The sequence below is a fragment of the Achroia grisella genome, unplaced genomic scaffold, assembly GCF_030625045.1.
Source record: "Achroia grisella isolate CSIRO2021 unplaced genomic scaffold, CSIRO_AGI_Agris_v1 utg1179, whole genome shotgun sequence".
Taxonomy (NCBI): Eukaryota; Metazoa; Arthropoda; class Insecta; order Lepidoptera; family Pyralidae; genus Achroia; species Achroia grisella.
Genome location: NW_026712591.1, coordinates 2,121,371 through 2,135,060, shown reverse-complemented (window position 1 = coordinate 2,135,060; position 13,690 = coordinate 2,121,371). Strand labels below are relative to the sequence as shown.

Here is a 13,690-nt window from a genome sequence, read left to right as displayed (position 1 = left end):
GCTTACAGTGATTTAACGTTAGCAAAACAATTTCGCATTGTAATTTTAATATTAGATAAGATCGTAACTTGACTTCAGTATATAGTTTGCATTGTTTCATATAAATTAAAAGTATCATTAAGAAATCTGATCATACATAAGGTATTATTTCATTGTTAATTATCTAATAAAGAGGCTGAATAATAAATAATAGCTGCTTACATTCCCACAAGATGTGCGTAGATATCATCGTATCTATTACAAAGATGAATTGGGCTATCGGAAAAAGGTGATTCTAGAAACCTAATTCCCATAGTAATTATTTTCTAGTTAATTGAAGAATGACAATTTTGACTGGGTAAATTAATTTACAAAAAGTGGATCTTAATTGAATTTTGTTATGTAGCAAAATTAAACAATATTATAGAAGTTAACGTACATGGCACAATATCGTGACATTAACAGTGAACTTGACTTCATATATAGTTTGCATTACAATTGAAACATAAGGTATTATTTCATTGTTAATTATCTAATAAAGAGAGCTGAATAATAAATAATAGCTGCTTACATCAAGATTTGCGTAGATATCATCGTATCTATTACAAAGATGAATTGGGCGACATAGAATGTAAAGGGTCACGGAATTTCCAATCCGTGAACTGGCATTAACTGAGAATTAGACATCCTTATTCTGAAAGTAGTAAAGTGTCAACAACGTGCACATGATACCACTGCTGTTTCAGTCATCTGTAGGCTACGGCAACACTTTACCGTCACATTTGATGGTAACTTGTTGCCGTGTTTTGTGCGCCCATCGGCCGTATGCTTTATTGCTACAATTATTATGGTATAAAAAATCAACTAACCACTGGAACCACTGGAAATTGACTATTAATAAAATCTTACCACTAGAGTTGCTTTGAATTTTATTTTGTGTCCAAATACTAAATAGGATTTAGAGCAGGAAGAAGTTTAATGTATAGTTTTTGGAAGAATATTGTAAGCTTCATGGAAATGTGGTGTTGATGTTATCTAATTCTAACATCTTTGCAAATGATTGTGGCGTATTCTGCTGACAAAAACAAGCCATCTCGTATCATCGCCATATTCTGCTGAATCCAATTTAACGGTGGCTGAGACCGTTAAATTGGATTCAAAAATGGATTGTTTTTAAAACTGTCTATGTTATATACACTGCGCACCAGTTTTGATTAAAATTATGGTAATGATAACCTTCAGAGTTATAATGAGGTACGATTTACTATTGACGTAAGTTAGTTTACGTCATAATAATTACCTATTTATTAGGGTAGACCTTGATTGATACGTATTGTCTTTCAATCACTGAATAATCAAGAGACGAATTGTAAAAGTAAGTTAACATTTTACTAAATCAGAGATTGTAATTGAAAGCATTTAATGGTATGTGTATAGAAATAGATATAGTATTATGTATTGTTAAAGAACATATATATCTGTATTGTTCTTTTATTTGTGTTTTGACTATTAGTGTCAAATAGTATTTAATTAAAAACTTCCTTGTATGTTAACCCACAAAAAAGATTTCATAGGTAATGGTATTGACTACATGTGTGTTATTAATTACTATGTTCATAATAGCATACAAATACGGTAACAACACAGGCATTTAGGCGCAACTACAGATATTTAACTATGCCAGAGATTACTATACTAGATACTAATATGGGAACTAAGAAGAATGCCATGTCTAAGAGTAATAAGAGTGCTCACGCACAAACTTGTTAATCGGAGCGTTGGTAAAAGCAGCCGTCCATGCGAAACTGCATGGCCGTTGATCTCTGTTTCTGTATTCACACTGTCAGGTGCATTTGTTCTGTAATAGCAATTACATGTTTACTTATACGTTATAAGTTAGAAAAATACTTTTTTATTCTGTTTGTGAAGGAAAAACACACTCGATCTTAATTAGTAACCATTGTTGATTATGTAAACATTGAAATAATAACAAAGCCATTATAGAATTGTCATCTTCGTTATGCACATCCTACTGGCATTAGAGTATTATGAAATTTTAACAGATAATCCATTAATGGGCATCGATTTAAACTAAAATAAAACAATGCATCAAATACTGTTTAACGATACGGTTTAAAAATAGATAAGACAGTGGTACCTACCAAGAGTTCTACCTATACAAGTAGATGCAATGGAAAACGACTTCATATCCACAACAAAAACATATATGTAGAGATGAACTTTCCCAAAAATTGTAGTATTATGCATTAAAAGACATCAATTTTCCTTAACTTAAATATATTTTTACAATCTCTTGTAATCAATCAACCTTAATATAATTATACAATACCAATCAACAAATGCTATAATATTATTTAACAAGTAATTTAAATGCCAGTCGCAATATCTACTATGAATTATTAATAAATAGAAATTTAAATATTAGCACGTAAACGTAAAGAGAGAGAGACGAAAATAATGAATTAAAACAATAAAAAATCGACTAAAGACAGACGTCACGAGCCGTGCTCATTAAATTACAAAGGTCTCTCCAATCATAGTAAAACGAATTTAATTTACACAAGTTATACCCGAAAGACCAGCACTAGGACAATTAGCAGTTTCCAGTTCTTTTGCAATAGGAGTAATAATCACTAGTTTCATCAAATTGTTCCTGATCGTAATCACTGTGTCTGTACGGTGCTGAATAATGGAAGTCCACGTGCGTAGAAGAGGGCCTTCTGGTGCGGTAGTCTGCGGGGCGTCTTGGTCTCTTCTTGGCTGTGCTGTAAGTAGTGCGTGTTGGTCTGTGGGTTCTATTACGCGTGCTGAAAACAGATCATTATCATAAGGCTTTGAACTGTGCAGTACACACGAACGTAATCTAACACGCGAATCATTATTTTGTAATAATACATAACACAAATGAAATGTAGTGACAGTTCAAGGTACCTTTATTTTAGATACTAGATAATAAATGAATACTATATTTATCTATGTACGTATAACTGCGACTAATACTATACTACTGCTAAGATAACTGCAATAAAGACTGTTGCAAAAACTGATAAAAAGTGACGCTGACGAAGTTGTGTGGGTCAGCTTGTTAAAATATAAAATATACATATAACTTTTACGCACTGTCATTTGTATGTCTGTCTATAATAATTGTACGCTTAAATCAAATATTTCTTCAGTGGCTGCGATGCCCCAGGTACCAGCTAGAAGATATGAATAGCTCTTACCTTCTCGGCTTTTTCTTGTATGGATACGTTTTTTTGTTGCCTTCCGGACGAGGGAAGTAATCGTCATCATCCTCATTGCGGACATCGGATTCAAATTCTTCACGGGGTGGTCTCGAATGATGAAATACGGGTCTGACATGTGGAATATGGACAGGATACGGTTGCATCACTGGAACCTGAACCTGTGTAAATAATATTGTTATCTACAATGCGACATTTGTAATAAAAAAATATAGTAAACGGATATTTCACGAATTAAAATTTCCATGTATTTTTCAGCACTATCATTTACAAAAATATTTGGCCATTTATGTATTCTATACTTTAACAATTGGTGACGCCGTTTTTAAGTTATTTCCGCACACACAATCAGAGTAAACTTGAAATATCATCCATCTTGGATCGATATTGGATGTACTGTTTGATGGACTTACTGGACTTTGATTTTATTGTATATAAAAATCTAATTATACAAAATAAGTTATTCACGTCGTAATGTGTTAAACTGTAGTGTAATATGTAGTCATATACTTAATCCACGTTGTTTCTCATGCCCGTATATAGTGTCTATGCCCATAAAGGAAACCCCACTTATCGGTTTGTAGTGCTTCCAGATGGCAATAAAAAAAATCAGATATATAACATATGTTACATAAACATATTAAATTTTCACAGCCAGTCTCTATGATCACGAGTAAATCTAAATGTCACTCTGTAGTTATCCACCAGTTTCCATTACTATAATAAAAATACTAACCAGATTAGAATATTTTATTATGGAGCACTGTGTTCATTAAGACCAGATTAGGTTGTCGTAAGATAAAAATAAAAAGGTAAATATTCATAAAATACTCTAAGAGCAAGAAAGATGATTCAATCGGCTGTTCAAACTCAAGGTCTTGACGAATCCTGTGTGTCTTTTTATTTGAGAAGAAAACAAACTGACGGCCCACCTCATCAGGTGGGCCGTCAGTTTGTTTGTTTTCTTTCTTGGATACAGTTGACACTCACCATCGTGAGTGTCAACTGTATCCAAGAACCCTAGTACTTACCTCAAATGCGATACTATATTGTAAGAATACAATGTATTGCCCCTGTATTCCATAATGTCCACTGCCTTATACCCCTTCAAACGAAACACAAAAAAGTTACTTAGAGGCGTTACTGAAATAAGTGACATAGATATACCCAGGCAGATGACTTTATAAAAAGTGTACATCGATAATAAATATTTAGATTGAGACTATAAAACAATAATTGAAACGGCCGTCATAACAACTTATATGCTCACAACGTATTACTCTCATATAAAGTAAGTAAATAAATACATTAATTACAACAAAAACAATTAATTCTTAATTGCGTAGAATGTTTAATAGCTACATTGTTTTGTCATAAGATATTAAATCAAATATTTATGTTTTTTACATTAAATTATTAATAGTATTTGGACCAAATTATACATCTCAACAATCAGTCATGCAATTTAGTTTAATTATAATTGTACAAATGTAAAGAAACAAAACCAGATAGATGGCAGAGAAAAACGTCTTCCCTTGAATCTAGTCATGCGTCTAACTGCTTTGTGAAGTTTTTAGTCGTAGAGGAAACAAGAAACTGTCATGAATAAAATCCCTGTGAAAGCAATAGGTACAATAGGTGTACATGCATTTAATTTTCGAAAATTTATAGATATACAAATGTATGGTGACAACACGAAACAGATGATAAATCTGAAATAATAGTTTATACAATTCTTAAGTTAGGTAAATCCGTTTTGATAATATAATAAGAGTTTAGAAAAATCGCTTTCTAAATTAACTCAACGAAAAACAACATTATGATCATATGCCTATACTATCGGTCGGTTTTTCTAATATGTACATACTTATTATATGCTCCGCGCAGTTAACAAGTACGTGGTAATTTAAACCGTTACTATCCATTACACATTGAATATTTTCAATCGTTACTTTCATAATATAAGTAGATAATTTTGTAAATATGTTTAGTCTGTACTGTAGTTATGTAAGCACATTTGTTAATTATGTTATATAATTAACTGTTAATAATGCAATTTTAATTACTAAAACAAATATATATTGCTGGGAATTAACAACAGAAAACTTATCGTAATAAATAAAATTAGTATTTTAATTAAAATACTTGTCACGGCTTGTTATTTTAATTAAATTTATAATCTGTACCCTAGATTTATTGAGAGACACACTAATAACTCACTTGGCGGACAAAATAATCATCACTAATCTGAAGAGATATAAAATAAAGTAGGTATACATTATGGATACTTACTTATATACACGCACGACTTTGTATAACTATTATTGTTTAATGGATGATGATAAAATGTTGATGTGTCTGTGACTAACGGTATTCGCTGGCAGGGCCTCTGTAGATGATGGAATAAGAATTAAGTCAAGTCAGCTAGCCCACTGTACCGAATTGAGCAGGCATTTACCGCAATCATTTGTAGAGAGAGACCGCGTGGACGTCGACCTGACTTTGTTTATTACTAGCAATATGTCAGTAATTCCTATGAAATCCACTTCGCTCCGAGTAAAGTCATCAGGTGACACGGCTATTGTTACGTTCGCTAATTCCTCGCGCATCAAGCACTAACCTCCTTTTCAACTGGTACGGGAACGGGCTTCTCTACGGGATATGGAACCTTTTTGATGACCGGGTAAGGCACTGGTTTTTCAATAGGTACAGTGATTTGTCGCACAACCGGAACCGCAACGGGTTTTGGTACCGGAACCCGAACCGGATATGGCTGCGGCACCGGCACTATCACTGGATGAGGAACTTCTATCTGGAACACAATAGCCATCACCAGTCGTCTTCTTCTTCAGGGCGGTACTTCTTTTTTAAGCCGTTATGATTTAGAAACAATGAACAACTAAATATCGAACCATTTGAATTCATTGTCTGTATGATTGTTTTTTATCCTTGGTAGATACATCTGTACATTTTTTTGAAACATTAACCTTAATCACCGTTTCATTAAAATATTATAGATGACGTATTGCATTAACGGGTTTTGGAGAGGTGGGTCCTGTCTATATTATATTAGAGAACAAAATATGAAGAGTACCTCCTACCCTGTCTAGGTTTTAAATGACAAGGCTGAAAGCAGTACTGGACATAGTCATTTCTGCTTCATACCATAATATTTATAAAACATGCCAATGAAGAATAAAAGAGGAAGAATATCATTTGTATAGAAGTGCTATATCATGCATGCCAATTTAAATATACTTACACGGTTATTTATAGTTTAATAAATGAAAATCCGCAGCCGAAATACATATTATACACTATATACACAGTAAGTAATATACATATAAACCCAAAAGTATTGGAAAATAAGATCTCTGTACTTAATCATTATTTTATGGAGAATGTATATACATATATTTCAAGTTCTACAGTGATATGGGTTATTTAGACGTTTAATATTTTACATTATGCATTGTAATATATCGGACTGATTAATATAAGTAAACAACCAGAACGCGTGTCTATATAACATTTCTCGATAGTTTAGAAACCAGTAGATAACCATAATTACTGGTATTGATTGCTGATTCTCCTTAAAAAACATACATAGTAAAATAAAATCTATTTCAGATATGCTGATTTATAACCATCCCTTAGCTTTCACTCTAGACTTAGTCGAAACTAATGTACCATGACCACTTGCAGGTCCATGGATTCATTATTTCTGTATAAAGGCCAGTTACACCGTCGATTTGTTAGTACTTACTTCAATAACTTTCGAACTTCGATTGTCACTTTCTATCATTACTAGAGTCAGTTACCTTTTCTGTAATAATATCTACCTAAGTTATGTTAATATTCAGAAATTGTATCTGTCATTGCCGTCATATAGCTATTGCTATTTCTAGCAGCCAAACTAATTTAAAAACCTTTGAAGTATTGGATCTGCAGTAGAGGAACATAATATCATGATTTCTCTGAGCAGGTTGAACACGCATCATTTTACTGACCAGTAAATAGTAGGTAAGCGAGGAAATTAGTGCGCGACGTACGCCGTCTGCTTTTCCGATCCGCATTCTTTCATATCAATTTTTTGCTACATAATTATAAAGATGGTCTTTTAATCATGGTTAGATACATAATAACTAATAGTTAGATACATAACATACTTAGTGTATATAAGTTTCAATACTGACGCTTATACCTATCCATTAAGGAAAAATAAATGTCACTTACCGGATAAGGTTTCGGTATAGGTACGTGAACTGGTTTTGTTTCTGTAGAATAGCTCTCATAGTCGGGATATGAATTCTTAAATTTAGATTTCCAGTAAGACTGTCTCCATTTTTCTACTAATTTTTTATAATATTCGTTATCATCCGACAGCTCGTTTGCATTAGGTCTAAATGTTGGAAGGTATGATGGATGCGATGTATCATGGTTTCTGAGACCCAATAAATCCTCTTCGGTTTTATATCTATAATTGTACATATCTGAATTCCACTCCTTACCTAATTTGAGTTTAGAATTGTAGGATTTAATTTTTGAATTAGATAAATCATTTGATGTATATTCAATGTCTTTGTTATTACTGTATTTGGAACTGTGAGGTCTTTTAGGTATATGGACAATATCACTTGTGATATCATCGAGTTGAACAGGCTTTCTTGCATGATTCTTATAAGTGGTATAATCTGTAGATTTAAAAACATTCCCCCAGTTTGTCGTAGATGCCGGTAAAGAACCATGTAAATTTTTAAAATAATTTAAGTCTTCTGTTGGCTTTATTTTATTTGTTTGTGATAGTGCATTATTATAATCATAGTCATAATGAGTTTTAATATCCGGTATTTTTTTAAAACGTGTGTAATCTATTTCAGGAAATTGATAATGTGCTAAATCAACGACGTTACTACTTGCGGGGATTACTTCATCTGTATCTGTACTAAATGGTTTCTTTGGTTCAACAAAATCAAATTTAAAACTAGTATTACTAAAGTTAGTTGAATATTCGTAACCCTTCTGGGGATTTAAGGCTTTATCTTCGGTACTGAAATTGCCTTTGAAATATTTCATTTTATTTTTTTGTTCTGAGATAATCTCCTTGAAATTTGTTTTAACTGGTGAAGAATTTGCATAGTTATCAGAAAAGTCTTGATTAAAAGATGTATGTTTTTCGATATTTTTTTCATGATTTCTAGTGTAAGTTTGTGAATCTTTAAACATTGGAGCACTATGCGTAAATTTATTGATTTGTTCACTGTATTTGACTTCTTGTTCATTCTTAGAGTTGTCTTTGTCACTATTTTTATTCGAATTGAATGAACCCGAAATATATTTATTGCCTATTTCAACAGGATAACTCATTTTAGTAAAATCAATAACTTTTGGAAATTTTAACGATCCATGACTACTACTGGCCTCTGGTTTGTCAAAATCATCTAGATTAGTAGACTGATCAATAGGACGAGATCCAATATTGCCCGGATTAATATGATAATTATTAGGTGACTCACCAAAAGACGGTTTATTCTCAGATATACCTTGACCATAGTGGAAATTAAAATTTGATGACAAATCACTAGGACTTATGACTGCGCTAGTATATATATTGAATTCAGTGTCATTAAATTGGTTTAACATTTTCTTACTTTTCGAACCCAGTTTAGTCCCATATACAGGAGAATCATTTTCTTCAGAAACACCTCTAAATGTGCCTTTAGCAATAAAATTTTTATTAGAATTTTCATCAAAAGAAGGAGTGTTATAAAAATGTATATTTTTCGGATATTCTACCATACTAGACTGTAATATTCCGTGATCAGAACTAGTAAAATATTGTCCATCAGATTGTGAATCAGAATTACTACTAAATCCAGTATTGTCTAACGCAGTAGGAAATGCCGGGGCATATAATCTGGTGGATGTTTCTTGATTTATATTGGTAAGGTAATTTGCATAGTCTGGTGAAGTAGGAACAAAACCATCAAATGATCCAACATCATTAAACCCAAAAGTCGAATAAGAAACAACGCTGGGCTGTAGAGTCGTATCTTCGATAGCTTTAGGCCTTGGATTTCTTCTAGATTTTCTTCCTTCAGTAAATTCTTGAAAAACTAATAGTACAATTATCGCAACACACAACTTTTTGCTATACATATTTGCAATGTTCACTGGTACGAGAAGACACACAATTTACATTGTACGAGAGCGTCGGCTCTGGATAGGCACCGAGAAGTAACTGAATGCAGGGACACGAGAGTACTCGGTGCTTCGAAATCGCAAGGGGTAGTGCACTTCAGCGACCACCAGTAGACGTGACTCCCGTCCTCTACGAAAACGAAAGCGTTTCACGCTTGAGGAACTCAATAAATTTCGCCTGGTTAATTATTCATTGGTAGAGTGTTCTATTGAAAAAAAATCACGTTATTACAATTATTCATTATTATGCATTGCAAACATTTAATAGTTTTTCATGTCATTTACTAGTATGTCTTCCGTCATCGAAACTTTAATTAAACGCTCGTTAGAAATCAACCAAACCATGTTGGTGATAGCAAGTAGGTATATGACTACCTATTTTAGACAGCTAATTGGCATAATAACTGATGTAAGATACGACTATCTAACTAGCTAAACAAAATGAACATTAATTTCTGTTTTTTTTAATAATTTGTTATTTAAAAAAACAGAAACTATGGAGTTTTATACAAGTAAATAGATACACATATATTTAATAATGAGTTTCATGTTCAAACCAAGCATAAATTTTAAATACCTAGCTTTAACTTCGGATAATTACGTATATTTACTCCATTCTGAGGGATGCAGACTGCCAATTGGAAGACCGCACGCGCCTACACATTAAATGTAGGCAATCTGTCAAAACTAACAAAATGTATATGATTAAATTTTATAAAAGAAAACTACTATTCTTTTGCAATTCCTTAAAAAGAACTATCCAATTACGCCAATTAGGCCAAGAATTATCTCTTTTCTGTAACAATATGCTAGGTGCGCAATAAGCTTCAGGCTGTTTTTGATAAATCATTGCCTTATCTTACGCCTAGTATTGCAGAAATTGACTCATCGATGGTCTAGCGGTTTTGCACACCGCCTTACTTCCGATGGTCGTGGGTTTGATTCTTCTCACAGTACAAACATTCTATTAAAGTATATATTTGTATGTATTGATCTAGGCGTTTCATATGTGTGTTATTAATAATTTATTAAGAAATATGTATTTATATCAGTTGTCTAGTACCCGTAACTCAAGCTTTGCTCAGCTTGGGTCGAGATGCTGCTCCGTTTATTATTATTATTATTTCAATTTGATGTAAATTAAAGTTATACATACAATCTCTTTTATATCAGTCGTAATATATACTATGGTGACTACTACTGGTTTAGATTGTTCTTTTTTTGCAATAGAGGATTAATAATAATCTCCTCTTATGATGTCATGGCAATGAATATGACTGGTAACATGTGGTTTTCGTGCGCTGTCACCACATGGATCTATTCTAAGCATTATATGTAAAGGACATAGTAGGTAGAGATTTTCATATATTATAACATATTGGAACATTTGTAAACGTCGTTGCAACCCCGTTTTATACAGAGAGAGACAAAATTCGAAATTCAATAACAATCTCAAAGATATAGAATATTTATTAGAATATTAGAAGATTATGTATCTTGTAATGTTTAGTTCATAATAATAAGACTTTAACATTTATGCATTTGGTGGTAAGCATTGTTTTTGTGGGATATATTTTGTAATGAGACAACCAGTACGCTAAAACATTTTTATTTGTCTATGCAAATCATTTAGTTCTGATACAGCTTTATGGTCGAACATTTATTACAAAGAGTAAAATACCTAATACTACTTAATATCCAACACAAATGGCCACGATAATGACAGCTTCCGGATTTGGAGCACAAATATTCTTCATAAGAAGACGCCACTTTGTACTAAGATACAGTAGGTATTAACTTCAAAGTAATACATACATATAAAAGTAATATATTGTTAAAAACAAACGATCAAGTGAACGAATAACAAGTGGAATGGTGTTTTTCCTTAGTAATTTTAGTAAGCTACACATCTTAGTGAGAATCGTCATCCTATATAAAATCTACCTTATAACCATATATAACTAATACTCTGAAAATAAACAACATTCAATAGGCACAATGGAGAGAACGAAATTTGACATTTATTAAGATAGTTTTCATAAAAAAATAGGGACTGATGGATCTACATCGTAGAAGTATTATTAAATATTTAGACTTTTAGATAATATTAAATAAAAATAAGTGGTATCTTATCTTCAACGGTACCAAACTATTTGATGAATATATAGATGAATACTTAAATAAATAACAAATCGATATCGAAATTAAAACTATTTACTTATTTTACTAATTGTATTGTAATGTATAATTCCGAATCCCTTAGAGAAATAACCACAATCCAGTAATTATTCATACATATTTGTGACTATTTATTATGCTTATATTTGGCATTGTGAAAATAAATCAATGCAAAATTAAAACCTATAATTTCAAAAAGCATCTGTGACCTGACTAGGAATAGGTTAATTATAATTTTAGTTACTGCGAAATTATATGTAACTGTCTGTTAATCTCTTCTGACTCACAAATTTCATATTGAAATTATATTTCATTAAGCTGTACATAATAATATCTATCTTTACACATCAAATTATTTATTTTGTCAAAATAAAATCAATATACCGACTTAGTTTATTGCACTTTTCAATTATGGCTTTCATTAGGATTGCCAGATAACCAGGAAATATACAAAAATCTCAAAATTATGAGACTTATGCCTATCGGAAATATTTTCTGAGATATTGTGTGTCTAGTGATATTCAGTAAATTTTTGACTCACGACTATGTTTCGCTATATTCGAAGTATGTTATGATCAAATTATTTAAAATTTTTATGTACACTAGAACACATACTCGTATATTGACATTATAGACTTCTCTTTTCTCATTACAAAAAATGTTAATGAGCACTTTTGGCTAATAGAAATTGTATATTACAATTTATTTATCCTGTAGGATAGTCTGTATGATTAATCTGAATCTGGCAATCTTTTCGATACAATATATAGATTCCTAAATTGTAACAAATATATATTTAATATCATACCAATTATTGTGAACCGTTAGTATTAGTCCTGTGAGTAAGACTGAAACACTATAGGCAATTGATCTACAATCTACAGATATTACATAAATATACAAAAATATTTCTCATCTATCACTTATATTGAACACTTCTGATTCAAACGTACTGGTCAACTATTATTGGTGCATAACATACATAGATATATTCTCGACTTCTACTGTCATTACATAGATGTCGATATGAGTGGTCTTCTATTTATTAAAGTCACTATTTTCTCGGCAACATTCCTAAGATTTCTACTCTGTCATTAAAATATGAATATAATGTAATATAATCTAAATCATATATTCTATAATTGCCAACATCTATTTACTTTCTACAATTATTGTAATAAAATATTTCACGAGGATTACATCGATAGGTATATCTATATAATCTAAGTATAGACATGTATTCAGAAGTTTAACGAGAACAGTAAATGCTTACAAATAAACACTAAGTACTCACTAGGTACGAAATGTCAAGGTTTGTGACGTTAAAAAGTTTAGAAAAATATTTTTTTCTTCTGTTCAAGTCGACATTTACCCTTATTAATATATCTCATGCAGTCGAGCCCTCAGTCGATTTTTGCCACATCATAAGTAGATAGTAGAAAAAGCTAATTAATTTAGGGTAAGCATACAAATCATTGTAAACATATTTTTTTATGAATATCTACTATTCTATATTTAAAAATCAAGAGACAATTAATTAACCTTGAATATGAATATTACGGTATATGGTAATAAATTATTTGTTCTAGAATAGGTACGTAATTATTAGGCTGTATGTATTCAGTACATAGATACTGTAATCTGCACTCTCGTATATCTATATTGTACTCCCCTATAGTTCTGTTAAATATCATAACGAAATACCTAATATATGTAGATAATATTTGATAAAAATAAATCGACTATTTGCGACAATTAAAGTGTTTTAGTTTCGATGACAAACATTGTTATAGCCTTAAAAGTATAATATAATACAAAATAATATAACTTATAATAACAATAAGCTTTGGCAATTAAAGCCATTCACACCAATAAACCACACTTGCTCTTCACACTTTACAAAATGCTTGTCTCAATGCAACATGTTTCATTTTATGCGTTTAGAAACCATTTCTCTTAGAACAGCCAGAAAATATTGTACAGTATCCCTTTAGGATCTGTACCAAAAGCACGTCGAAAGGGTGTAATCATTAGCGTCGCATACAAGTTCTGTAAATTGTGTACAT

The 13,690-nt window shown here is 31.5% G+C and overlaps 1 protein-coding gene across 2 annotated transcripts; it reads right to left on the bottom strand.

Moving 5' to 3' along the window:
* Positions 1–2,539: 2,539 nt before the first annotated feature.
* Positions 2,540–9,485, bottom strand: LOC131852915 (uncharacterized). 2 transcript variants are annotated; one of them, XM_059203667.1, is made up of 4 exons: positions 7,482–9,485; positions 5,866–6,057; positions 3,225–3,406; positions 2,540–2,807 (listed from the first exon to the last, which is right to left on the bottom strand). In XM_059203667.1, exons 1-4 carry the CDS (start codon positions 9,402–9,404, stop codon positions 2,594–2,596), a joined length of 2,511 nt encoding a protein of 836 aa, XP_059059650.1. In that variant the 5' UTR covers positions 9,405–9,485; the 3' UTR covers positions 2,540–2,593. The 2 variants fall into 2 exon arrangements, with proteins under 2 accessions (XP_059059650.1, XP_059059658.1); XM_059203675.1 differs by lacking the exon at positions 5,866–6,057.
* Positions 9,486–13,690: the final 4,205 nt, after the last annotated feature.

Bases quoted from the DNA above. Each gene is read 5' to 3' on its own strand.
- LOC131852915 (XM_059203667.1), bottom strand. From the start codon at position 9,404: ATGTATAGCAAAAAGTTGTGTGTTGCGATAATTGTACTATTAGTTTTT. The intron at 6,058-7,481 runs GTAAGTGACATT...ATTGTGTTCCAG, and splicing joins CTATACCGAAACCTTATCCG to ATAGAAGTTCCTCATCCAGT. The intron at 2,808-3,224 runs GTAAGAGCTATT...ATCTGTTTTCAG, and splicing joins TACAAGAAAAAGCCGAGAAG to CACGCGTAATAGAACCCACA.